This window comes from Oncorhynchus nerka, linkage group LG3, assembly GCF_034236695.1.
Source record: "Oncorhynchus nerka isolate Pitt River linkage group LG3, Oner_Uvic_2.0, whole genome shotgun sequence".
NCBI lineage: Eukaryota > Metazoa > Chordata > Actinopteri > Salmoniformes > Salmonidae > Oncorhynchus > Oncorhynchus nerka.
Genome location: NC_088398.1, coordinates 27,796,065 through 27,823,229, shown reverse-complemented (window position 1 = coordinate 27,823,229; position 27,165 = coordinate 27,796,065). Strand labels below are relative to the sequence as shown.

Genomic DNA, 27,165 nt, shown 5'->3' with positions numbered 1-27,165 from the left:
AAAACAAATGGAGAAACGTGTGAATTAGCGTGTCAGCGTTAGACATTCAATGACAAATGACTGACCTCGGGATATGAGTACCACCCTGCATCCATCTGCTGGCCTGGCTCTGAAGCTAAGCAGGGTTGTTCTTGGACGCGAGACCAGATGCTGCTGGATCGGGTGTTGAGGGCCAGTAGGAGGCACTCTTTCCTTATGGTCTAAAATATATATATTTCCTAATGCCCCAGGGCAGTGATTGGGGACATTTCCCTGTGTAGGGGTGCTGTCTTTCGAATGCGACATTAAATAGGTGTTCTGACTCTGTGGTCACTAAAGATCCCATGTCACTTATCTTAAGAGTAGGGATGTTAACACTCGGTGTCCTGACTAAATTCACAATCTGGCCCTCATACCATCATGGCCATCTAATCATCCCCAGCCTCCAATTGGCTCATTCATCGCCCTTCCTCTCCCCTGTAACTATTCCCGAGGTCATTGTTGTAAATGAGAATGTGTTCTCAGTCAACTTACCTGGTGAAAGTATTCCTGTACAGGAATGTGGAAAGTATGCCATTATAATTCCAAGAGAGTTATTGGGCTTGTGGTGGGGGTTTGGGGAAGGATATGTGTGTGCTATGTTACTTTTATACAGTATTAGAACTGTAAGGAACTTTTGGCATGGACTGAGGGAGGAGACCATGAAACTGTTTTGATAGTACCGTAGGTAATGTCCCTTGCTAACAATGTATGGTTTTCCCAGGTGCAATAATCTCCTAGCTATGCATTTGATCTGTGTTCTAGATCTATTACAGGGCATGTCACTCAGGATCCCTTCTCTATTGAGTTTCTCTGGCAGAAAGGGCAGGGTCTTGTCAAAGGGACTCATTGTGCAGGGCCCTTGTGCGCCATGCAGGCCCCATGGTCCAATAGATAACCCTTGTTGTTTCTGCGCAGGCCTGGGTGAGGCAGATGTGAACCCGAACAATGGCTGCCCCTCTGAGAAGGCGTCGGCGGCGACTGACTCCACGGGCACTGAGGGGCCCAGCAGCTCCTGGAACGAGGCCAGCACAGCTGATGCTGACGATAGCGCCGCGCCACGCCCCCACCTGGTCCGCCTCTTCTCCCGAGATGCCCCGGGCCGCGAGGACAACACCTTCAAAGACCGCCCTTCTGAATCGGATGAGCTACAGACCATCCAAGAGCACAGCGGAGCGGGATCAGAGTGCGGTTCAGAGGATCAGGATCTAGACTAAGTTTGTTTCTTTGCCCTCCCTTTCTCGATCTTTAATACCCCCTTCGCTCTTACCTGAGAGACCGAACCCCACTTACAGAGATACTAGCAGCATTACCCAACCCTAACCACCGACATGGCAACTGCAAGCTCCTCTGGACTGTCTAGCCTGGGAAGGAAAAAGAAGGCCCCTGGCCTTATGGATCAAATTGGGAACTTCTTTGGAGGGGACAAGAAGAGGAAGAGCAAGGTGAGGAAATCCGAGAGTTTGATTTGTTTCAAAGATACACCTCTAAAGTACCATGTTTTATTTTTGTGTTCAGTCTTAATTTGAGGGACTAATGTCTGACTTTTGGTTTTGGCAGATTGTGATCTGTTTTTGTTTTTGTTTCAATTTGCTTAGATTTGATGTCATTTTTTTTTCTTGTGATGTACCAAAGTTTATGACATTCTCCTGAAATGTGCTTCTTTGCGAATGAATGGCATTGAAAGCTACATTTACACTGGATAACTGATTTGGGTGTGGTTTGAGATTGGTGTAGCACAAAGAGGCTTTGGCTTAAAGTCATTGGACTAATTGTTCTGTGATTGTTAGTACCACAATAAAATGTTTTACATTTACATTTACATTTAAGTCATTTAGCAGACGCTCTTATCCAGAGCGACTTACAAATTGGTGCGTTCACCTTAAGACATCCAGTGGAACAGCCACTTTACAATAGTGCATCTAAATATTTTAAGGGGGGGGGGGGTGAGAAGGATTACTTTATCCTATCCTAGGTATTCCTGAAAGAGGTGGGGTTTCAGGTGTCTCCGGAAGGTGGTGATTGACTCCGCTGTCCTGGCGTCGTGAGGGAGTTTGTTCCACCATTGGGGGGCCAGAGCAGCGAACAGTTTTGACTGGGCTGCGCAGGAACTGTACTTCCTCAGTGGTAGGGAGGCGAGCAGGCCAGAGGTGGATGAACGCAGTGCCCTTGTTTGGGTGTAGGTGTCAATGTCATTTACATTTTTTATTTTACATTTTATTTCAGTTAGAGCTTCAAAGCATATGCGCTACTTATATGGTCATAGTTGTGGTACAGGACAGGTGAATGATTGAATTGATCCATGTACGTGTGTGTGCTTTCATTCCAAATATACTCTATGCTTAACTCATAAATATATCTAAAACTGGAGCCATTTTAAAGTTGTGTATCAGGTATTTTTAAGAGAGAGTAATGATTCGGGAGATTTCATGGGGAAAATTGGAATAAATGTCATATGTCAGCACCCTTACTTGGATGTATTTTGGGAGAGACTGGTACGATTGTTAGGCTACCAATTTTCCTGATTTCTGAGTCTTTAGTAGTTAGCCATTTTAACTGTGGATAGTCCATGGTGGGGAACTATAACCTAAATGCCTTGCATGGACCTCCATTGGGTGTGGAGAGAGTCTTTGACTAGGATTCTCTCACTCCTTCTTTACAAAGACAGCTCTAGCCCATAATATTGTACATAATCCAACATAAATAATATACTATAGAGTAGGAAAACCCATTTATCTCGGCTAATCCTTATCCTATATGGGTTTATGTAGAATTCAAGATGCTGCGTTGTGTCGTCGGAGTTCAGACAATATATGTAATTTAGCGGACGCTTTCATCCAAAGCGATTTACAGTCATGCATACATTTGAAGTATGGGTGGTCCCGGGAATTGAACCCACTATCCTGGCGTAGCAAGCGCCACCTGGACCCAGATGTGTGTGTGGATAACTGTTGCGGTACAGTGAGAATAGTTGAGCCCACATTGCCTTGTTTGTCTCGCTCTCTCTCGATCTCTCTGTGATATGCTAAATCCCAAAGCCTCTCCTTTGAGCTGGTGACTGGGGATGTAGATACATTGATATGACAACCCAGTGCAGTGCACATTTCAGTCCGCTTGGCACTGTTTGTTTATCAGTTGTCATCTAAAACAAAATGTACTGTATATTTCAACAGTTATGCATTGAAGTTGGTACACTGTATTGAAGAGAGAGTTCAAGTCCAACTCCGTTATGCTGTCCAACTCTGCTTCACTCTGGGGATTGGGAGTGACTTCCTCATTGGTTCAGAGAGGAGAATGGTAGTTTGAGATGGTGATCCAATAGGTTGCATAATGTGGTCTGAACGGTCTCAACAATATGCATTCCTCCCATGCCTTGTAACAACGTCAGAGAGGACAAAAATCTTTTGACCGTTGCATATTTGAATTAAATCCCAGATCAAAGTCATTTGAGCAGTTTTTGTTTTTTTCATTTCGGGATTGATTTGGTTGTGTGCATCGTAGATGAGATTCTTTCACGTTTTAAACATCATTGGAATGTACTGCTAAAACATCTGCCACGAGTGAAAATGTCAGTGTTTTGCCTGTCAAAATTGAATGAACAAAGTTATTGTAAAAGAGCCAGTATTAGCTTTTTGTTTTTATCTATTTGTTTGAATTTAATTGTCACCTCTTTCTGTTCTTTCAGGAAATTGTACGTTGTTTTCCACATCAGAGTAGTGGAGTTGCCTTCAGATGTGTGATAAGTGTTTTGTATTTCAAATATATGATCCCTAACTCTCTGTTGCCTCGAGCAGAATGCCATTTTGTTCTGCACTGATCAAAGTTTAAAAAAGGATAAACAGGTTCAACATTTATTTTTTTTATCTTAAAGGTCCAATGTAGGCGTTTATTTTATTTTTTATATCAAATCATTTCTGGGTGACAGTCAAGTACCTTACTGTGATTTGTTTTGGTTAAAAGAAACAAATAGCTTCTTAGCAAAGAGTAATTTCTCAAGCAAGAATTTAGCTAGGACTAAGTGGGCTGAGTGGGGAGGGGGAGGGGGAAACTAGCTGTTATTGGCAGAGAAGTTTGGAACTGTTTCTTATTGGTCTATTAACTAATTGACTGCCTGGTAATCCCACCAAAACAGACTTAAATTTCAGCCTGTCTTTTCAAACAGCTCTTCCACTAAAAGGGAATTGTCATAATTTTCACAATTTCACAGTATTATTCCAGCCTCATAGTGTGGAAATTTACACTGGGCGTACAAAACATTAGGAACACGTCCTTTGGAGGGTGGACTATTCTTGATACACACGGGAAGCTGTTGAGCATGAACAACCCAGCAGCATTGCAGCTCTTGACACACTCAAACCGGTGCGCCTGGCACCTACTACCATACCCCGTTCAAAGGCATTTCAATCTTTTGTCTTGCCCATTCACCCTCTGAATGGCACACACACTACAATCCACATCTCAATAGTCTCAATGCTTAAAAATCCTTCTTTAACCTTTTACTGCAGTTGGCTAAATCAGGGTCAGTGTTTCTTGATAGTCTTAAACAAATCTATTTTGAAACCAAAGTATACACCTCACACACACGGTTATAGGCTTTAAAAAAAGAAGACACCTGTACCATGTCAGATATAGAGTTGAAATGTATTCAATCTTGAGTTTGCATCCCAATATTACACTTTATATACATCACAGAAGACTGAAATACAACAAAACCTTTTGACATAGAAACACCAGATTTGCAGTTAAATTTTTATTTATTTATTATTAATTAAGAAAGAAATCTGAATAACATTCCACCCATGATGCAACTAGGTAATTTGACTGCAGGAATGGGCTACTGTTATTGACTGATATGAATGTTCACTGTTGAGCCATGGATCCTTTTACAACCTGGAGTTATCTCTTTCTGTTGTACATTCTTGTCTTGGTTTCACCTGTATTTTTTTGGCCTTTCATTAGTTGATTCTGGTTTCGAAACTAGTTCATGGGAATCTACATGTTGATGTTGTATATATTTTAAGAAATTAGAAAGATATCACCAAAAAACGAAGACAAAACTGATTTAACCTCAGGAACTGAAGCCAATTTGCTACCTGTCAAAGCTGATTGGTAATCCGTATTATTCAAAAAGGGGAAGACCTTATTAGACTAATTTGATGGATAAATGAGTGTCTATGTGCAGGCACCATGAAACTGAACTCCATGACAGCAAAATAAGTCAACTTAAATACGGGGTCTATTGAGTAACTTTGTCAGTAACTTTTGACTAGGACCCGATAGCCTGAAGTATGTTAAAAGTACAGTACAACAACTGTTTATGATTCAGAACCCAAAAGCTTCTAAGAGCTGAACTCCTCCCGCCAGCTTGATGGAGCACCGCTCAGGTTCACTGGTGTCTTTTACCCAGACCTGGATCAAATACTATCTAAAATCATTTCAAATGCTTCAGCTGGGCTTGATTGAGCTTGCCTGGCGCAATGGAGCCAATCGAGTAGTCTCAAAAGTGAAAGCCCTGCCCAACTGGACCTCAAGGCAGACTAAAGTATTTTTAAGGAGTTCAAATAGTATTTGAACCCAGGTCTTCCTTGACCCTGTCAGGAACTGTGTTTGTGTGTGTGGGAGTCTGTTTGATCCCAGGGTGGATCCATGGATCCTATTCGATAATCCCTTTTGTAATGCTTTGAGATATCCAACTGATGCTTGTCATTTTGTTTTGTATTTCCTGTGAATTGTAATGACCAACATCTGTTCCTAACCTGATCCTGTTCTGAGCTTTGGCTTGATTAAACTCTCTTAACAACACCCACCCTAAGCAGTGTTTGTTATGCTTTTGTATTGTTGTTGTTTTTTATTATGTAATGTCACTTTTGTTGTGATGTGAACTTCATTCATCTGATGACTGTTATTTATTCAATCCCCTATCTATGTTTAATTGTTACCAGATTTAAATGAATCATGTACCAACTAACTCATTAGGAATTTGGTGCACAACGGAAGAAGTTGTTTAACGAGTTACCATCTCCCGAATTAAACTCAAGAAGATATATATATATATATATATATATATAAGTTATATATCCATAACAGTCACTTATTAATCATTACCTCATCAGTTCTCATTCTGAACAGTCGTTGCTGATTATTCAGTACTACACAAAGTGGTTTAATCATTTATTTACTAACTAAATAACACAGAATATACACTTACATGAGACAAAAGTCCCTAGTAGACTGACCAGATATGACGGCTTGTTACACATATGGAGAGGGTGTGGGGAAAGAGAGAGAGGGGACATTTTTCTGGTCTGTGAGGTTAATTTGAGACTAAGTTCTAATCATTCCCCATATATAGCTAACGTTCCATGCTTTACTGGTCTGCTGGTGAGGTTATCTTCTGATCTAGTGTTGAGGTTGAGAGTTTCAGCATTTCCGAGACTTTCAGCGTTTCCAACCATTTCAACGTGTGGACCATGGTCTCACTTCTTTTGGTCGAGTATGTTAATTCTTAGCGAGTCCTTTTAAGCACTCTGGCCAACGGGAGTGTTCCGTCATCCGTCATACTGAGCGTGGCTAGTCACTGTGCATAGTTTATATGAAAAACAATTATCTTAAACTAAAATCACATTCCTGTCTTAACAAAAATAGTTACATCCATTTTCATATCACATAGACAACTAGATCGCCGGCGGGGGTTTCCTTCCTATGTTACGGTATTTGGTTCATACAGTTTTTAATGACATCACAAAATGAAAAGCAGTATGACATTTGTTTTCGACATCTACTCATTGACCATTTCCCACATTCGGATGTTAGAAATGTTTGTTCCAAAGTTCATCTTTTGGACGTTAGAGTTTCTGGCATGCAGAAGTCTGTTTAGACAAAAGACATTTCATTCCCAATACTAAAGGGTAGAGAGAGAAAGTTCCCCCCTCCAGAGATTTACAGCAGGGTGTGAAGGTGACCATCCAGCAGCTCCCGCTCTCATCTCTGTGGGCGAGAGAGGGAGAGGCCTGGTTTCTGTCACCCCCCCCCCCCCCCCCCCCACCAGTCTGATCTTCCCATTCTGATCCTCAAAGGACAGTCATGACACTTTTAATAACCCTCCTCTGATGCAACACTACGGTGAATGTCCTTCTAACAATTCAGTTTCGATCCGGTCTAGCTTGAGGTGGTCAATGCTAGGAATAGCCAATGGAGAAGCTGGCCCAGTTGAAGGGGAATGGAACGTACATCATCAAACTATTCCCATTTGTTTTGTCTTATCACTTCTTAAGTGGATAAGACCACACTCTTCAGTAAACAGCATAACGGCTGGGAGAAGTGTGGTGTAGACTTCATGGAAATATGAGGCTTACTCTTAGCTCAGCTTTGATTAAGTAGCTTAAGGCCATGTACAATGGGGGCTAATGTCTTGTTCTTTGGATGAAAGAACTAGAAGGTACACCAACATTGACTGATACCCTGGTACCAATCTGTTTGCTCTTTCTTAGCCAACTCTTAGAATTGTTGTCATGCCAAACAGTCTAGCCTCACCTCAATCTCCATATCTGATCATGCTGTCATTGATGGGCACAGTGAGAAGTTAATCATGTTTGACATGACAATGACCATAGGATTTGGCAAGACAGCATTAACAGATCTGGGATCAGGTTAATATGCTGAATTCGTTCTTTTGGAAATGCATCTTAGTACTGTCTGCCTTTTGACTTTTATTCAACTTAAAATTATATTTCAGTCACATTTGTATTTTATGCTTTTTTAATTGAACATCTTGGAAAGCTTATCAAGATACAGTAAATCAGGATAAAACAACAGGGTTTATTTCTTGTTTTCATTTTGTATTCAGGCTAGCAAAGGGGCAAATAACAGCTGTTTTCAAAACCAACCGGAATACAAAATGAAAACAAGAAAGTCTGTCTCACTTTTGTCTGTCCCACTTTTTGGAGACCTCCAGTGAAGTATTGTCATGCTACTTCTCATTGAACCCATTAGATGTTCCTCGTGGTCAACAATGAAAGAGTCAAGGAGTCAATGCTACCTTGTTCTTAATGTGTAAATGTGTACATTTTACCAATATCTAAGACCCTAATAGTGATAGCCAGAGTCAAGTCAAGTATTCATACTTGAGAGCAAAACAAGGACATGAAACAGAACCTGAACTTGCTCTGAGCACTACATGTATTTGACTGTGGTATAGTTGGTGTTTTGTTTGTTTTAGGATCCAGAGGTGATGAGGACTGAGGAGTGTAGAGCATACCTACTATTACCCTACTTTCACCTGGCACTGTAAGACAAGCGGGGTCAAATGTCAAGAGCTAGGCCTCACTAGACGTCCGGTCCAGTACCCTGGGATTGGATGGTAAAGAACCAGTTCAATTATGGTTCACCAGATTGTAGTCCCCAACTTTGTCTTGTTATTGTTGTCAGTGTTAGGGAATGACCTGGAGTGCCACTGCTTTCTCATATGACACTTTGTTGTAAACTGTCAACCCCCTGAGGTAGTTGTTCAATTCCTGCTAGCTTCTCTTAACTCGTTGGAGAAGTTGCAGCAAAGAGACAACTGATGAGGTCATCTGGCAGTAGAAGTACTTCAAAAAGTCTGTCCTCCTGAGACTACGAACTGTTACAGTAGATGTCACTTCAAAGGAGTCAGTCAGTGGCTAGTGGATCTGCAGCCGGTGAGTCTTACTAATCAATCGCCGAGTTGTCAGTTATGACACTGACGGACATTGTTCTATGTGAGCAATCAAATCTAAGTCAAATGTGAAGCTCTGCTGGATTGAGGAGCATGCACTATATATTCAGTTGAAATCGGGAGTGTACATACACTTTAGCCAAATACATTTAAACTCGGTTTTTCACAATTACTGATATTTAATCCTGGTAAACATTCCCTGCTTTAGGTCAGTTAGCATCACCACTTTATTTTAAGAATGTGAAATGTCAGGATAATAGTAGAGAGAATTATTTACTTCAGCTTTTATTTCTTTCATTACATTCCCAGTGGGTCATAAATTTACATACACTCAATTAGTATTTGGTAGCATTGACTTTAAATTGTAACTTGGGTCAAACGTTTCGGGTTGCCTTCCACAAGCTTCCCACAATAATTTGGGTGAATTGTGGCCCATTCCTCCTGACAGAGCTGGTGTAACTGAGTCAGGTTTGTAGGCCTCCTTACAGGTTTGTAGGCCTCCTTGTAGGCTCACACACGCCTTTTCAGTTCTGCCCACAAATTGTCTATAGGATTGAGGTCAGGGCTTTGTGATGGCCACTCTAATACCTTGACTTCGTTGTCCTTAAGCCATTTTGCCACAACTTTGGAAGTATGCTTGGGGTCATTGTCCATTTGGAAGACTGATTTGCGACCAAGCTTTAACTTCCTGACTGATGTCTTGAGATGTTGCTTTAATACATCCACATAATTTTTTGATGCCATCCAAGTGCACCAGTCCTTCCTGCAGCAGAGCACACCGACAACACCTGCCACCTCCGTGCTTCACGGTTGGAATGTGTTCTTCAGCTTGCAAGCCTCCCCCTTTTTCCTCCAAACATAAGAATGGTAATTATGGCCAAACAGTTCTATTTTTGTTTCATCAGACGAGAAGACATTTCTCCAAAAAGTACGATCTTTGTCCCCATGTGCAGTTGCAAACCGTAGTCTGGCTTTTTTTATGGAGGTTTTGGAGCAGTGGCTTCTTTCTTGCTGAAAGGCCTTTCAGGTTATGTTGATATAGTACTATTGTACCTGTTTCTTCCAGCATCTTCACAAGGTCCTTTGCTGCTGTTCTGGGATTGAGTTGCATTTTTCACATCAAAGTACGTTCATCTCTAGGAGACAGAACGCGTCTCCTTCCTGAGCGGTATGACGGCTGCCTGGTCCCATGGTGTTTATACTTGAGCACTATTGTTTGTGCAGATGAACATGGTACCTTCAGGCCTTTGGAAATTGCTCCCAAGGATGAACCAGACTTGTGGAGGTCTACAAATTTTTTCTGAGGTCTGGCTAATTTCTTTTGATTTTCCCATGATGTCAAGCAAAGTTTGGAGGTAGTCCTTGAAGCACATCCACAGGTACACCTCCAATTCACTCAAATGATGTCAATTAGCCTATCAGAAGCTTCTAAAGCCATGACATCATTTTCTGGAATTTTCCAAGCTGTTTAAAGTCACAGTCAACTTAGTGTATGTTAACTTCTGACCCACTGGATTTGTGATATAGTGAATTATAAGTGAAATAATCTGTCTGTAAACAATTGTTGGAAAAATGACTTGCGTCATGCACAAAGTAGATGTCCTAACCAACTTTCCAAAACTATAGTTTGTTAACAAGAAACATGCAGTTGAAAAACAAGTTTTAATGACTCCAACCTAAGTGTATGTAAACTTCCGACTTCAACTGCATGGGTAAGATCTGTTTATTTGACAGTGGGCAGTTTGTGATTTGTGTGTGTCCACAATAACTCACACACTGTCTCAATAGGATAGGATGTAGTGATAACTATGTGGCCCACATATCCTCCTGCTCCTTAGTAAATAATACATTATTACAATTCATTTATTACAGAATAAATGATTGACCGTGATCCATTTCTGAAGGAGTCGGCTTCCAGGTTTGACCTCCAGCACCTCCGAGGAGAGAGGTTTGACAGTAATGAAATCCTCAGGGATGAGGTGTCCTGTGAGTCCTGAATACTCTCTCTACCTGGGGTCTAGGTGACCTGGTTCTTCACTGCAGGAAACTTTTGGTCACTATGACATTAACATGACGGTGTAATCTGGTCTATAATCCATTCAAGACTGCAGTTCTGATTTATGACTGTTGTCACGATAGAGGTAAGAGTTTTGCATTACGACTGTACTGACCTCTCACCTCTGGATAATAGCCTCTATGTCAGAGGTGAAACGACACCGACGTGTTAATGGGATAGTGAAGTGTCGAGCGAAGTGTTACCGAACTTTCTCTACGACGCCTGGGCTGCCATGTGAGCAGCTCGCTGAGTTTAGAACGTATAAATGGACGTCCATTGTTATGCAAATCCAATCATGTATGTTGAGGATGAAACTGGATTTGTAGCTTTATGAAATTTGGATGTCAGTGTGATGCATTTTTATTGTTGTTTTTTTTCCGCTGTGGAATGAGCACAGCTACTTTGTGACGTCTGAATTGTGGCCAAATGACAACGAGCTCCGTGCCAGGAACACACACTTACCTCTCATACTCTTCAAACATCAAACAGAGAGAGGAGAACATTCCCTCCGTCCCTTCCTCCCTCCCTACGCAACAATCCCCCGCTCTGCTCTATCCTGAAAGGACCCTCCCTTGCTTCAGAATACCGTTGTCCTTTAAACACTCTTCTTGTGTTGTAAAATACTATACTATACTGACAACGTTCAATGCAACATGTTTCAGTAAAGGACACGTGAAGTTCATAACTGAATATTGTGATCCCTCTTTACTAATATATCCAAACGGATTCTAAATTCAGAATTTAGGATTACTCAATGTAAAATAAGGTCAAGGAGGAGTTGAAAAAAAGAAAGAAGTTTTATCAACAAAAAATATATATATTTTCAGAACTATTGCCTGATTCACTGATGCATTTTGAATGGCCTTTTACTCCTGGCACAGGAGGCTGCTGTGGGGAGGACAGCTCATGATAATGGCCGGAACAGAGCAAATGGAATGGCATCAAACACCTGGAATGTGTTTGATGTATTTGATACCATTCCACTGATTCCACTCCAGTCATTACCACCAGCCCGTCCTCCCCAATTAAAGTGCCACCAACCTCCTGTGACTCCTAGAGTCATAAAAATTCCACGGAACAATACTTTCCAAAAATTCGGAAACAGCTACAATTTAGAAGGTTTTTTCAAGCTGCCAACATGATGTAACATACAATACTGTGTAATTGATGGTCTCGTTACATTATCTGAAGACAAAGCGTGGGTTTAAGGTACAGACAAACCCGAGGCAACACTGAAATCCCCACTGGGCACCTCTCTCTTCACGTCTATTCCTCTTTTTCTAGCTCCTTGCCTGTCTTACCCCTGTCTTTCAATGTCTCTCTCGCTCTACTTCTCTCCCTCCACTTTCTGACTTTCTCTTCCCAACTCTTTCTCTCAGGCCGCTCAATCTCTGGAATTGTATTTAGTGGGAACATAAGTGGAACTTCTGATGTGTGTGAGACGCGGCTGTGAGACAGATCAGTTCTTCACAACAACCACAAGGCGGTGAAGTTAATTCACCTGTACCAGCTCCAGCACAAACCCAGCGAGCACTTTTTTTGGTTAAAAATAACTTATTTTCCACTTATTTTCAACATCTTTTGCTCATAGGGAACGAACTGACCAACCAACAACCATGCTACCTATTGGCTATTCTACTGAGCGTCATCTGTATTCATAAAAGAGTTGGATATTATCATCCACTTCCAATAGAATACGTCGCTTAGTTTGATAGATTCTAAATTACCTCTGGTCCTCCGGGTTAGATACCTAGTTATTGGAGAGGATAATGCTCATAAGAACACAACACATTTTCTATAGCAATGTGTTTCTTTCCAGAGGTCATTGTCTGCATGAGTCTGCATCCATCCATCCAACCATCCATCCATATATGGGCAGAAAAGACAGTGAATGAGATTCAATTGGAACCCCTAAATGAGTGTATTATATTATGAATGATGCACAGGGGTGAAAGTTTACCCTCTCATTTGGGTAAAGTTCTCTCATGGGGATAATCACAGGGATTCAGTGAGAGCCTCTCCACTCTCTTCACTTACTGACATGAATGGGGGCATAAAGGTCCCCTTGCTCTCACTTCACAAAATACCACAGAGAGAGAGGCACTCATTAGGAAGAAATGGGTTTCGCTATATCAAAGGATGTTATTCACAAACATACCCCTAAATAGCCAACCGGGAATAATCAGGGTTATTATTGAGAAAATGACAATGAATCTTTTCAGAATCACACAATTTTAATTAAGGTCCCAGTTGTGTGCGTCTGGAAGGTACATGTTGAAGTCTATTGTGAGAGAGAGGGGGGATGCTATTTATTCAAGTTCAAGAGAACGAGACATAGAGCTAATTTTGCATTCATCCCCATCCAATCCTCTGAAGATGTATCTGTCTGAAGTACAACTTAATTGTATTGATCTCTACTTAACTCCCCCTTCAACAGCATTTAGTGTTGATATTTACCACACTTTGCAAAAGATCCAAAACTTTTTCTTACTGACTTTATTAATTTATTTATAATTCCTTCATCCAATTAGTTTTTAACCACTTATTTTCCATTTGAATGAGTTTTGGATGGGCGTTATCTGTGGACACCTACGTGAGTCTGTTGTGAATGACTCATAGAGCTTATTTCAGGTCCTCTGTGATGTAAGAGCTCCCCAGGTAGTCCATCCAGTGGAAGAAGTCGTTCCACAGCCACAGAAAATGTGCTCCAGCATCCCTGGTGTTTTGCAATATGCCACCAGCTGTTTCCAATGGTAACACCTTTCAGAAGCTGGAGAGTGGAGGCAGAGTAGAGCCTGGTCTGGTTCAGGGAACACACTTTATTGTTAGGTTGTGTTGGGCTATATGTATTCCCGCTGTGCCTTTATAATGTTCTTCCATCCCTCCCTCCGTTCCTTCTTCCATCCCTCCCTCCGTTCCTTCTTCCATCCCTCCCTCCATTCCTTCTTCCATCCCGCCCTCCATTCCTTCTTCCATCCCTCCCTCCGTTCCTTCTTCCATCCCTCCCTCCTTTCCTTCTTCCATCCCTCCCTCCGTTCCTTCTTCCATCCCTCCCTCCTTTCCTTTTTCCATCCCGCCCTCCTTTCCTTCTTCCATCCCGCCCTCCTTTCCTTCTTCCATCCCGCCCTCCTTTCCTTCTTCCAACCCGCCCTCCTTTCCTTCTTCCAACCCGCCCTCCTTTCCTTCTTCCAACCCGCCCTCCTTTCCTTCTTCCATCCCCTCCCTTCCTTCTTCCATCCCGCCCTCCTTTCCTTCTTCCATCCCTCCCTCCGTTCCTTCTTACATCCCGCCCTCCTTTCCTTCTTCCATCCCTCCCTCCGTTCCTTCTTACATCCCGCCCTCCTTTCCTTCTTCCATCCCTCCCTCCGTTCCTTCTTACATCCCACCCTCTGTTCCTTCTTACATCCCGCCCTCCTTCCTTCTTCCATCCCGCCCTCCTTTCCTTCTTCCATCCCGCACTCCTTTCCTTCTTCCATCCCGCCCTCCTTTCCTTCTTCCATCCCGCCCTCCTTTCCTTCTTCCATCCCACCCTCCTTTCCTTCTTCCATCCCGCCCTCCTTTCCTTCTTCCATCCCCTCCTTTCCTTCTTCTATCCCGCCCTCCTTTCCTTCTTCCATCCCGCCCTCCTTTCCTTCTTCCATCCCGCCCTCCTTTCCTTCTTCCATCCCGCCCTCCTTTCCTTCTTCCATCCCTCCCTCCATTTCCTCCAGGGTTCTTTCCGTGGCCTGTCCTCTCCTGTCAGACCTGCCAAGGCAGCCCCTAAGGGTGGGGAGAACGCTGTTGTGCGCCTCTTCAGAACGATCGTGAGTCACCCCATTTGCATAGTTTTCCACTGTTGATGTTTGACTTGTTGATATGAGGGCGTCAGATAGTCTACCAGTTAAGAGCAGGTAGCCTTGCAGTATAAATAACTTTAGGCCAGTAAACGAAAGGTCACTGGTTCGAATCCCTGAGCCAACTAGGTGAAAAATCAGTTGATGTGCCCTTGAGCAAGGCACTTAACCCTATTTGATCCTGTAAGTCGCTCTGGATAAGAGTGTCTTCTAAATGACTAAAATGTAATGAGAAATACCCTCATCTATTGTATTTCTAAAGATCTCTGTCACTCTCTCCCCTCAGGTGTCCCCTGCCCCTCCTAAGTCTAGGGTGAGCCCCATTTACTCTTACTCTTTGTCAATATTGTCCAATTGAGGAGTCGAAGGTTGTTTTTCGTCTTTGGATGGGATTGTGTATTTGGCTTTGTTAATAACATGTGATGTCACTGAGTCTGTGCTCTCTCTGGTGACACGAGCGTCTGCCTTGCTCTGCTCTGCCCTGGATGTGGACTCATCTCTTCATGCTGCACTGCCTTTGCTCTGCGTAAGGCCTGAGTGATTAACTCTCCTCCCCTCACCCCTGTGTCTCACCCCTGTCTATTCCCTGTCTCTGTCTCGTACGTGTCCTTGTCCAGTGGACGGCAATGACTGCGAAACTAGGCCAGGTACGTGGTTAAACGCTACAGCTAAAGCAAACGAAGAGAAAAATCCCCGGCCGCTCTTTAAAACAGTCTATTCTGTAACCATTTTAAGGCTCGAGAGCTTGTTGTAATCCAAGCATACATGCATAACGCCCTCATCGGTTTTTCTATTTTATTAAATCATGTTTTGAGTGGTTTTGTTTGGCAAGCTCTCCACCTCCGGCTCAATTGAATATCCAGTTCTTTATTTGCTGAAGTCGTTTTTCCTTTTTGGTATGATAACCAGCAACTTAATCCTGCTTTTTCTTATTTGCCTCGTCCTCTTCTCTTGGCCCCTGTGCGAGCGTGCATGCACGTGTGTGTGATTTGTGTGTGTGCACATGTGTTTGTGTCTTTGTGTGTGTCTCTGTGTGTGTATGTGTCAGTGGTGGCTGCTGATGAGGACGGCTCATAGTAATGCCTGGAACGGATTCAATGGAATTGTATCAGCTACATGGAAACCACGTTTGATGCCATTCCATTTACTCCATTCCAGCCATTATTATGAGCCGTCCTCCCCTCAGCAGCCTCCGCTGGTGTGTATGAGTGTGTGTGTGTGTTGTAGATGTTATGAGTCACACATAACAGTTAACATTGTGTGTGTGGGGGGGGGGGGGTGAAATAACAGAGTGATAAGGGATGAGACCTTTTAAGCTCTTCTCCGAGGTAAGGGATCTTTAAGTAACACTTTGAAGTGTTCCTCCCCAACATTTCATTCATCCTCATGCATGTTTATTGGAGTTTTGCGTGAACGGGTCTCAGTCTAAACCCCCCCTGTGAGAGTCAGAGCAGCCACAGCTCAGCTGTTACCGAGATTGAATTTAGAAAGTGCTTAAGTGGAAGCACTTCCACTTTGACTCAGATTGATTTGCTCCAATGAGCCACTTTTTGATCTAGGCTAGACTAGTTCAAAACTGTAGGTAAAATTTCACTCCGTGATAAGAGTCACTGACTCGAAGGCCATCTTTTCTATAAGCTCGTCACCTTTTGGCTTTCAGTTGAGCCTGGGGACGACGCTGTCGCTTCCATTGTTTTCAGGCAACATGATATTATGAGAAAACATTCTTTTAAACAACCATGCAATACCCACGTAAGATATGTACACAATGCCGCTGTTTAGCCATTAGTAAATCATTTAGATGAACAAACACAGAATCGAGCTGGCAAAAGCACACACTGACTGGGCCACCATGCTAGGTGGCAACAACAATGTCTCCCGGTGTCTTACCTCACCCCTGCTCTCTTCCGGGTGTCTCAGAAGTCAACAGGATCCGCCAAGGCGAAGAAGGCCAGTGCAGGCGACAGCGGAACCCTGTCCAAGATCTTCAAAATGGTAAACGAACACGAAACCCATTTATAAAGGAACAAAAACGCTCTGATCTGTCTTTGACAGTAACATGAAAAGGGAATATCCAATTATATAATTCCCTTTGTATGTTATCGAAACTAATTCCAGAATGTGCACTTGATTAAACAGATGGGATCTTTCTTTCTCTTGTATTCCTCTCTTCTTCTTTCACCTCAGTGATGATAGCCACCATTCAGTGAGTAGCTAATGAGTCATGGGCGGCAATATATATTTACTCTTACTTGCTATGAATTTATTCAACGTTGATAGGCTAAGATGACACCTTCCATTGCCTATCATACCACCGGCAGAATAACTGCACCTTGAGACAGCCTCTAGACAGTGATAATTACAGTGTCTGGCTGATGCTACAGGCTTCATGCATTAAAGAGTGCAGTTTGATGTCAAAGGTAACGCTATTTGTGGCTTGATACGGACATGCAGCACCTAACATAATATGCAGCTTACTTGCAGGCAGTGATCTTGCACCTGTGGGCCTACACATCGAAACCAGCTTTAGGGATAGTAGTCTTGCTTAATCTTAATGGCTGTTCTAAGACCTGTGCTAACTGCAATGGGACATGCTTAGCAATTACAATTGTGGCGTGTGGTAGCTTTGCTCACTTTGCCGATGGCTTCCGCGACTGTAAACACACCGTCAGGTAAGCCAAGCTGTTATGGAAGCAGTGCCTTGCATTCTTTCTACAACTAGGACATTGCGCTTTTAATTAGATTGACCATCTGGTTCATGCATGTGTGTACCAAGCACACTGTATATCATACTGGGATACTACACAGACAGACTTATTCAAGAGGTCCTTCTCCGACGCAGTAGGCCACACGTACGGGTAAGGCAGACACACTTATATACACTTGAGTGAATACTTAATGACTTTTAGAGGAGCAGCATAGCACCCCGGTGTGTTCGTCTCAAACGGATGACGGAGGTGTTTGAACAGAGGGTATACCATTTATAGATGTTTTTTCCTAGTCTCTACTCTACCTCTCTCTTTTGGTCTCCATCTCTGTCTGTCTCTCTCCTTCTCCTACGCTCCCCGGTTATCCTTCTCACCTCTCACTCTGCCCCTTCGACTCACTTTCTCCTCTGAGCAGTGACTCGGAGAGCTCCTGCATTCTGAGCGGCTGTTGTTTTGTTTGTTTGTCTCTCCTTGCGTCATCCATGGCATGGTGAATGCTAATCTCTAGGACATGCTCTGGAGGTCTCTGGCAGTTTTAATTACCCAGTCTGGCCCAAGCTTCAGATACAGTTATTTAATTAGGCAGAATAGGCACTGAGAGCTTATGTTCCGGTAGGTACAGTCAGTGCACTCACAGTGATTAGCAAGGCAACCAAGCACAGTCATCTCCCTCGTACCATACAGGGGGCCTACTTTTAAAAATGTTTAGAGAGTCTGTGTATATCCACATGCTCCCTGCATAGGTGTCTTTGCTAGTTGGACTATGTGGCATTATGAAACTAAAAGATGAAGACGATCAGGTCTATAAATGTGTGGGTAAATAGTACACCAATCTTCTCTTGCTTATAGCTTGTTTCCCCACAATCTCTCTGCCTAATTGGCGTTAAGCTAAAGCCACCATCTTTAGCGCTTCCGATTACCGTTTTGTTTTAATCATTATCTGGGGACGGACTTTTATTTCACGTTTTCTTTTCATTCGTTTTCCATTCTCCAGTTCTGTTACCGCATTCTAATTAGTTTGTTTTTCGAACCGATAATGATTTTAAACTCAAATTGCTGTAAGAATGGCTCAGAGCCTGGCCCTTTTCCTCTGATCTCCTTTTGTTTCAGGAGATTTGAAGGCTTTGTACGTTGTGGATTATATTCATTCCAATAGTTCTCCCTAAAGAATTGTCTCATTTGTATAATCTTTGTTCCGTTCCAATCCTCCCTACTTTTATATCCCCATGAGAAAATGCACAATCTATTCTTAGGGATTGAGCTTGGTGAACACAGCACAACACATCATTGATCAGTTTTGGCAACAACATGCAAATTAGAACTGGGAGATGTCTCTTTTTAGGGCATAGCCGAGAATTCACAAAAGAAACAATTCTGATAATACCTAGAACTCACCCACCTACTCTAACAAAACAATTGTACACAATGCTCAAGGCCACGTAGACTGTACGTCAATATACAGCTGGACATTTGTGTCCTAATTAGCAGGTCCCTTTAGTGAGCATCGTTAGCGAATGACAAAAACAATCCATTTCCTGATTATTATTTTGTCTCTCACTCTCTTGCAGGGCACAAGCCGGACTGGGTCCCTACCCAAAAAATGAGGTCCCTTTCAAGAGCACAAAGGCAGACGTCAAGGAAAGGGACACGAGTGGGGGAAAACAAAGAAGATAAAAGAATGGATCTTTGTCGACTCACACACACCTCTTCCCTGCTTTTCTAACACTTTCATTTTATAACTCAAATGCACCCGGCTGGTAGATATAGCGACACAATCTGTGCCCCCACACCCCGCCCCTGCTCCTCCCTCCCGCCTCTCCTGTGCAACCATCTTGGATGTGAACTGTTGCCGAAGTCATCCGGACCCCCCTCTCACAGCCTAAAGGACCCCTGTCGTAGCTCTACAGTACCTGTGTCTTCATTTCTATTTCTCTGTCTGTCTGTCTGTCTGTCTGTCTGTCTGTCTGTATAGTGTCGTCTAACAAGGCTGGCTATCTGGACCAGACCTGGCTGAAGTAGCTTAGGTCCAATTGACCTGGCCCTGACCGCCTGTGGTTATGAAAGTGTGACCAGGTCTGGTTCTGGTTCAGAAACGAACGATTATCTGTCTTGTCATGCTCGTCTTTGTCGTCGTTCCCGCCCCAAACCCCACACACTCACCCATTTCCTGTACAACCTGACATGAATTCATAGCTAAGCATCGTCTTACTCAGCTTGCATGGGTTGTTGCGATGGCCAGTTGGCCATGTGTTTGTACGTCTTTACCGTCCCGTGTCATCAGTGTAAGTGTCCCGTCTTACGTGTTGCTGTCCTTCCATGTTTTTACATTAGGGTCTATGGCTGGCTGTGATCTTCGGAGGTAAAATGACATCGAGCTACTGAAAGTTAACCCACTAAAAGTCTCGCCTGTAGTATCCACTGAATTGTAGAAATCAATGGATGATGTTATCATTTCTAATATTATTCTCATTCGATTTTCAGTACATGTAGATTGATGAGGACACTAATGTGTATGGGATTGGGAGTTTCCCCATCCAGATATAACGGAGATTTGTCTAAAGTGCACTGTTTTGACCTTTGAAAAGCAGACACGGACTGCTCTGAAACCAAGCTCACGCCAGACCTGCCACAAACATGGCATTTCCAATGGCAGGACAGATTCAGACCCTTTCCCCCATTAGGTGTGGTCTTCTCTGTCTTAAGTATCTCTTGCTTCATATATCTATCGAAGCACTGCACAAAATATGAATACAAAACAGCTAGCTAAGCAATACCATTTCTGACTGCCAAAAACTATGTGCTGTGTTTACTCCATGTGGATCTTAAAACACCAACACTGTCATAAAGGTGCTCCTTATTTAACTGTGTAAAAAGCATAAATGTTATTAAAAAAAAGATGAAGATGGATACAGAGGGCGTGGAGTTTGTTGACCAAGGTACGAGCGATGAGTTGCATAAAACTGCTTATTACTGCCACTGTACTGTCCAATATCATCCCACCAGTCTTTCCTCCATTTGTTTAAGTAAATAAAAAACGTGTGTAATCTGTAGCATACTCTGCCTGTCCCCCCCCCCCATCACCCATCACCCATGTCTTAATGCGCGCACATGTTTTTGTATGGGTCCTGTGAATGAATGTAAATGAAACTCTCGAGACCCTCATTGTTGTATCGGTAATAAAAAGATGTACGACCAGCCACTTAATAACTTGGGAAAAAATAAAGGAATTAAAAATCATTAAATCGTTATGGGTCTCTGGTTGTGTTGTTTTGATAGACATTTAAAAGTAGTGTACACACATGCAGTAACTTGCCGGTGTAGGGTACAAGAAGTGATGAAATATTCAACTCTGTTGCGGAATCCATCTTTGTTTAGGTCAGGTCATTGTGTCGTTTGAAGCAGACTCATGCCAGAGCTGCATCTCACTCCTGCTTCCAAGAGTAATTGTGTTTGCTCAATAATTGCATAATCAAGGAGAGGAATTGAATAATTCCTCAATGTGGGGGAAGAGACATTTGTTTTTATAGAAGTTGAAAGTGGCCATGCTCTTTCCATATGCTGCAGTGTGAAAGGTTAATAACTCTGGGATGAATGAAAGATAGTCAAAACCCATTTTTGTACCTCCTACCTATGTGGCAATGGATTTTTCAATCGCTAAACACTTGCCTTTTCTAGAGACAAGGTTTTGATGCAGAGACACAGACAAAATGCAATCAACTTCACACAAATTATTTCTAAAACAATTGGTCCACATTAAATCTGTAAATAAATTACTGGTTTTATTAATTAAATACTTTTCAACATTACAAAATACATTCCTGACAAAAAAAAAAGAAAAAACACTTAACAGCTTACGGTCTGTAAACTGGTTCAGCAATTGACAAAAAATGAACTCTTGTTCACAACCAATTTGATAAGGAATCCAAAAATATATGCAATCATACACTATTTACATTGCAAAATTAAATATCAGATTACAAAATGGCTGTGCATAAGCTTACAACTAAATTACAATTTCATGCAACACCTTGTGAACGTGGAGAGTCAACCCCTGAAGCCCTTATACAGCAGCCAAGAACTGTGGTATCACAGGTCATCGTCATCATTGTCAAATTTACAGGCATAACGTTTCAGAAGAGAGGGATCAAATCCACACCAAATACTTTTCAAAATCATTATACTTTATCCGGGCTTGATAGAGCTTGCCTGGCGCAATGAAACCTATAGAGTAGTCATTTGCAAGATTGCATTCTGCAAACCCTGGCACTTCGGGCAGACTAAAGTGAATGATTTCAAATAGTAGTGTATTTGAACCCAGGTCTGACCCATATGACTCTTAGCGCTTTATAGTCTCACCATTCAAGGCTACCTTCAACTTTATGGCAAAAATATATGTATATTCTTTACAACTAATGAATCAAAAACAAAACGTTTAGCTTGCCTTTTAGAAAAGTGTATAGCATAAATATGCAAAAATATGTGACTTTAAAAAGAAATGTACTTTTCTGGTAAACTGCACATAGATCACTCCAATGTGTGTGCCTGTTAAAGCACAGCTCAGTTGTCAAACAGTTAAGTGTGGGCCTGTTCGCTATGTGTGGAGCTGCCCGGGAGCACGGGAGAGATCGAGTCCCCGTCTAGAAACAATGCCTAGACCCTGCCCCAGCCCGTTATACACTTGTGTAGATCTGAAATGATTGGATAGGAATACGCAATAAGGCAAACTTTTCTATCCAGCCTTTCAGAGGGCAAGGTGGAGTTCTAACACTATTGCTTATACCTAGTCCAGTCCGTAATAGGTCATACGGAGCAGTTTGTGACTGACTACTGCTGACTTATGGACCGCGGATCTACAGGGCTGCCTCGGGGGTGTTTCCGGATGGGGCAGGTGAGTGGTTATTCTACTCTACAGGGTGATGTGAACCAGTACCGCAGGACTGACAGTGCAGCCATGCAGATCTCTAGCGTTCACTCCTCTTATTGGCAAACAGAGTAAACAACAGTCTAGGGATAAAACCGCCGGTAGTCTACCTCAGCTAGCTACAGCCCCGACTGGTGAACTGTACTGGGAGGTCAGCGTATGATTACTAAACAGCTTTTTGACTAAAACGTCTCGTAAGGGACTCATACTAATGAGAATCAGAGCGCAGGTTGCTTCAGCAATTTAGTCAATGGGGGGACCAGTTCTCTGCCTTTAAAGGGACAATCTGCAGTTCAAACAATAATAAAAGCGGGCAATCCGCCACCGATTTGGTAAATAGCTGAGGGATGGAGCTGGAGAAATGTAACCAAATCCACAAGACAGAGCTATGGATGCAAGGACTGAACAACCATGATATGAAAAGGATAGATTTAACCATGTTGGGGCGATAAAATGTTTGTTTACAATTGCTTGTCTTTTTGTTCGTTTTTTAACAAAAAAAGAGGAACAAGCTGAACTAAGCTCATGAGGCATGTGTAAGTTATACTCTTCAATAATCAATGGGTATATCTCATGAATTTAAAAGTAAAACAAAAAATGGATGTAGCAATCACAGATTGTCCCTTTAATGCATATCTGAGGACAAGAGAAACGGGCAGAAATAGCTGCTGCTAAGGACCTAATGCGTGTAGAGGTACGGCCGCACACGCTTTTTATTTTCAGGATGTGCGTGGCAACATCACTTTAGAAAAAGTGCAGAAATGTCCAACTCAATTAAAAAGAGGTGAGGAAAGGAGGGGGTTGATCTGAGGGGTAGGTTTTCCACACCTACTTGTGGTAAAATCAGTGCTTCGTATCATCAGTGAAGAGTCTATGCTGGGATAAACTGGGAAGGTCAATTCAATTCTGAGTTGGGGGCTAAGGGAACACGTTGGGAATACCACAGTGCCAGTCTCCAGAAGACTCCTGGACAACCTCTTCCATGTCATTCAGCTCGGGAGGGACATCCACTCCAGTCTCTGTCCCCTGCTCCAAAGTCACCTCCTGGGTCCGATCGGGACCTGTGTCCAAGAAAAAGAAAGACAGAGAGAGAGAGGCAGAGAGAGGGAGAGAAGAGAATGAAAGAGAGACAAAGGACAGAGTGAGAGGGAGAAAGTTACTCATGAACGTCCCTGTTAGAACGGAGTGTCAAGGGAAGTCTTTAGGTTCAGTTTCAGAGTTTAAGAATGAACAAAATACAGTGCAACACACAACGCATTTATCACTTGTGAGGTAAGTTAGAGGAAGGGGTGAGTGACAGGTGAAATTTTACCAGAGCCCTTTCTCAATTGTCTAAAAAAAAATCCTCTCCTCCTCTCCTTCGATGCATTGATCTGGAAGAATTGGCAAGGTGATGATGAGTCAGCCTGAGAACGACCAGTTGCCTTCAGCCATATTGTTTTTCCCAATCAGTGCAGATGAAGAGGTGGTGAGGACAGATGTTGTAAAGCAGTCGAGACAGAGCCTTTGTGTTTGGGATCCAGCAATAGACACGAGAGTCAGTTCAGCAGAGGACATTTCCTTTGTACTAACCATCAACTGTTTAAATGGAGGTATACAGAACCAAACAGGCACTATGGGGAGAGTGCATCACACCAAGGTTCAATAATTAAAACCAATCTATCTATTGAATGAACTCACTTAAATTTGACTGACGCTCTCAATAAAATAGCTATTGTGAATCATCCAGGTGAATGTTTGTTAGAAATGTCCTTGACATTTTTTGTTGTTGCTAGGCTTCCCCTATAAGCGCGGAAGGACTGATGCTCACACTCACCCCCCACACACAGTGCCTGGATACAGGCCTTAGCCGTGGTATATTGCCAGAGTTGCATATTCCAGACAGTCCCAACGCCAACATCCAACATAATAATCCATTGAAAATGCTAAATACCGTTCAAACATTTGCCACCTCCATAAGCAATTTGTCACAAAAAAGTTGGCGACTCCCCGTTTCAAGTGAGAATCAGAGCGCTGACTTACAGCTCCAGTCAATCAGCTCGGTGGCTGTTGAAAGCTTCCGTATGAGCGTCCGGACGAGAATGAAAAGGACAGGTTCTGCCATCACAAGTCTGGCTAACCTTCTCTGTCAAAAGGCCTTTCAGGCAGGGAAAGGTAGCAGAATTGAGAGATGGAGTATCAGCCTGATTTGTGAGCTTTATCCCTATGCGCCATGGTCAAAAGTAGTCCACATATCAAATCACGTTATTGGTCACATACACATATTTAGCAGATGTTATTGTGGATGTAGTGAAATGCTTGTGCTCCTAGTGCCAACAGTGCAGTAGTATCTAACAATTCACAACAACACACACACATCTAAAAGTAAAAGAACGGAATTAAGAAATATATAAATAATAGGACAAGCAATGTCAAAGTGTCATTGACTAAAATACAGTAGAATAGAATACAGTAAAAACAGTTGAAGTTGGAAGTTTACATACACTTAGGTTGGAGTCATTAACTCTTAGAACTACCCATCCCGGATCCGGAAGAATTGTCATCAACTACACTAATTAGCATAGCGCAACGGTCAAAAAATATTACTAGAAAATATTCATATTCATCAAATCACAAGTGAAATATAGTGAAACACAGCTTAGCCTTTTGTCAATCACTCTGTCATCTCAGATTTTGAAATGATGCTTTACAGCCAAAGCAAGACAAGCGTTTGTGTCAGTTTATCGATAGCCTAGCATAGCATTATGTCCAGCTAGCAGCAGGGAGCTTGGTCACGAAATTCAGAAAAGCAATCAAATTAACCGTTTACCTTTGATGATCTTCGGATGTTTTCACTGACGAGACTCCCAGTTAGACAGCAAATGTTCCTTTTGTTCCATAAAGATTATTTTTATACCCAAAATACCTCTGATTGTTTGTCACGTTATGTTCAGAAATCCACCGGAAATAGCGGTCACGACAATGCCGAAAATTATATCCATAATATCGACAGAAACATGGCAAACGTTTTTTATAATCAATCCTCAAGGTGTTTTTCAAATATCTATTCAATAATATATCAACTGGGACAATTGGCTTTTCAATAGGAGCGAGAGGAAAAATGACTACATCTGTCTTTTACGCAAGAATCACTCTGAGAGCCCTCAGCTGGACGTAATGTAGTCGTTTACGCTCATTCTTCAACATAAAGGCGTGAAACTATGTCAAAATGCTGTAGACACCTTAGGAAATACGTAGAAAAAGGAATCTGGTTGATATCCCTTTCAGTGGCCAATAGGGGTGCATAGGAACACAACGGTTTCAAAACATGAGTCACTTCCTGATTGGATTTTTCTTAGGCTTTCGCCTGCAATATCAGTTCTGTTATACTCACAGACAATATTTTGACAGTTTTGGAAACTTTAGAGTGTTTTCTATCCTAAGCTGTCAATTATATGCATATCTAGCTGTCAATTATATGCATATCTAGCATCTGGTCCTGAGAAATATGCGGTTTACTTTGGGAACGTTATTTTTCCAAAAATAAAAGTAGTGCCCCCTAGTTTCAAGAGTTTAAAACTCATTTTTCAACCACTCCACAAATGTCTTGTTAACAAACTATAGTTTTGGCAAGTCGGTTAGGACATCTACTTTGTGCATGACACAAGTCAAACAATTGTTTACAGATGGATTATTTCACTGTATCACAATTTCTGTGGGTCAGAAGTTTACATACACTAAAATTGACTGTGCCTTTAAACAGCTTGGAAAATTCCAGGAAATGATGTCATGGCTTTAGTAGCTTCTGATCAAAAGAAAATCAAAAGAAATCAGCCAAGACCTCAGAAAACAATTGTAGACCTCCACAAGTCTGGTTCATCCTTAGGAACAATTTCCAAACGCCTGAAGGTACCACGTTCATCTGTACAAATAATAGTAAGCAAGTATAAACACCATGGGACCATGCAGCCGTCATACCGCTCAGGAAGGAGATGTGTTCTGTCTCCAAGAGATGAACGTACTTTGGTGCGAAAAGTGCATATCAATCCCAGAACAACAGCAAAGGACCATGTGAAGATGCTGGAGGAAACAGGAACAAAAGTATCTATATCCACAGTAAAACGAGTCCTATATCGACATAACCTGAAAGGCCACTCAGCAAGGAAGAAGCCACTGCTCCAAAACCGCTATAAAAAAGCCAGACTACGGTTTACAACTGCACATGGGAACAAAGATTGTACTTTTTGAAGAAATGTCCGCTGTTCTGATGAAACAAAAATAGAACTATTTGGCCATAATGACCACCGTTATGTTTGGAGGAAAAGGGGGGATGCTTGCAAGTCGAAGAACACCATCTCAACCGTGAAGCACGGAGGTGGCAGCATCATGTTGTGGGGGTGCTTTGCTGCAGGAGGGACTGGTGCACTTCACAAAATAGATGGCACCATGAGGATGGATAATTATGTGGATATATTGAAGCAACATCTCAAGACATCACAGGAAGTTAAAGCTTGGTTGCAAATCGGTCTTCCAAATGGACAATGACCCAAAGCATACTTCCAAGTTGTGGCAAAAAGGCTTAAGGACAACAAAGTCAAGGTATTGGAGTAGCCATCACAAAGCCCTGACCTCAATCCCATAGAACATTTGTGGGCAAAACTGAAAAAGCGTGTGCAAGCAAGGAGGCCTAAAGACCTGACTCAATTACACCAGCTCAGTCAGGAGGAATGGGCCAAAATTCACCCAACATATTGTGGGAAGCTTGTGGAAGGCTACCCGAAACGTTTGACCTAAGTTAAACTATATTCAATGCTACCAAATACTAATTGAGTGTATGTAAACTTCTGACCCACTGGGAATGTGATGAAAGAAATAAAACCTGAAATAAAACTCATTTTCAACCAGCTGAAATAAATCAATCTCTACTATTATCCTGACATTTCACATTCTTAAAA

General features: G+C 42.3%; 3 protein-coding genes across 7 annotated transcripts in view; 2 read left to right on the top strand and 1 right to left on the bottom strand.

The window, feature by feature from the left end:
- LOC135564838 (myelin basic protein-like) overlaps positions 1-1,235 on the top strand; it is a 52,690-nt gene extending 51,455 nt beyond the window's left edge. For both annotated transcript variants that reach the window (XM_065010901.1, XM_065010910.1), the window contains exon 4: positions 937-1,235. In XM_065010901.1, the coding sequence (XP_064866973.1) occupies positions 937-1,235 (299 nt within the window). The remainder of the gene's footprint in view (positions 1-936) is intronic.
- LOC115106133 (myelin basic protein-like) lies at positions 1,236-20,558 on the top strand. 4 transcript variants are annotated; one of them, XM_029628709.2, is made up of 7 exons: positions 1,236-1,463; positions 14,480-14,572; positions 14,889-14,915; positions 15,220-15,249; positions 16,523-16,597; positions 16,790-16,808; positions 18,879-20,558. In XM_029628709.2, exons 1-6 carry the CDS (start codon positions 1,350-1,352, stop codon positions 16,790-16,792), a joined length of 342 nt encoding a protein of 113 aa, XP_029484569.2. In that variant the 5' UTR covers positions 1,236-1,349; the 3' UTR covers positions 16,793-16,808; positions 18,879-20,558. The 4 variants fall into 4 exon arrangements, with proteins under 4 accessions (XP_029484569.2, XP_029484579.2, XP_029484561.2 ...); XM_029628719.2 differs by lacking the exon at positions 15,220-15,249 and having other exon boundaries at positions 1,240-1,463; XM_029628696.2 differs by lacking the exon at positions 16,790-16,808 and having other exon boundaries at positions 1,336-1,463.
- A 1,623-nt stretch (positions 20,559-22,181) lies between these two features.
- The window catches only part of LOC115114267 (zinc finger protein 236-like), an 86,748-nt gene continuing 81,764 nt past the window's right edge, over positions 22,182-27,165 (bottom strand). The window contains exon 32 of the mRNA XM_065010894.1: positions 22,182-23,292. Coding sequence (XP_064866966.1) covers positions 23,150-23,292 — 143 coding nt within the window. The 3' untranslated portion in view covers positions 22,182-23,149. The remainder of the gene's footprint in view (positions 23,293-27,165) is intronic.

Excerpts from the sequence above, each read along its gene's own strand:
- LOC115106133 (XM_029628696.2), top strand. The coding sequence starts at position 1,350 with ATGGCAACTGCAAGCTCCTCTGGACTGTCTAGCCTGGGAAGGAAAAAG. Across the intron at positions 15,250-16,522 it reads TGACTGCGAAACTAGGCCAG|AAGTCAACAGGATCCGCCAA; the intron begins GTACGTGGTTAA and ends CGGGTGTCTCAG. Across the intron at positions 16,598-18,878 it reads TGTCCAAGATCTTCAAAATG|GGCACAAGCCGGACTGGGTC; the intron begins GTAAACGAACAC and ends ACTCTCTTGCAG.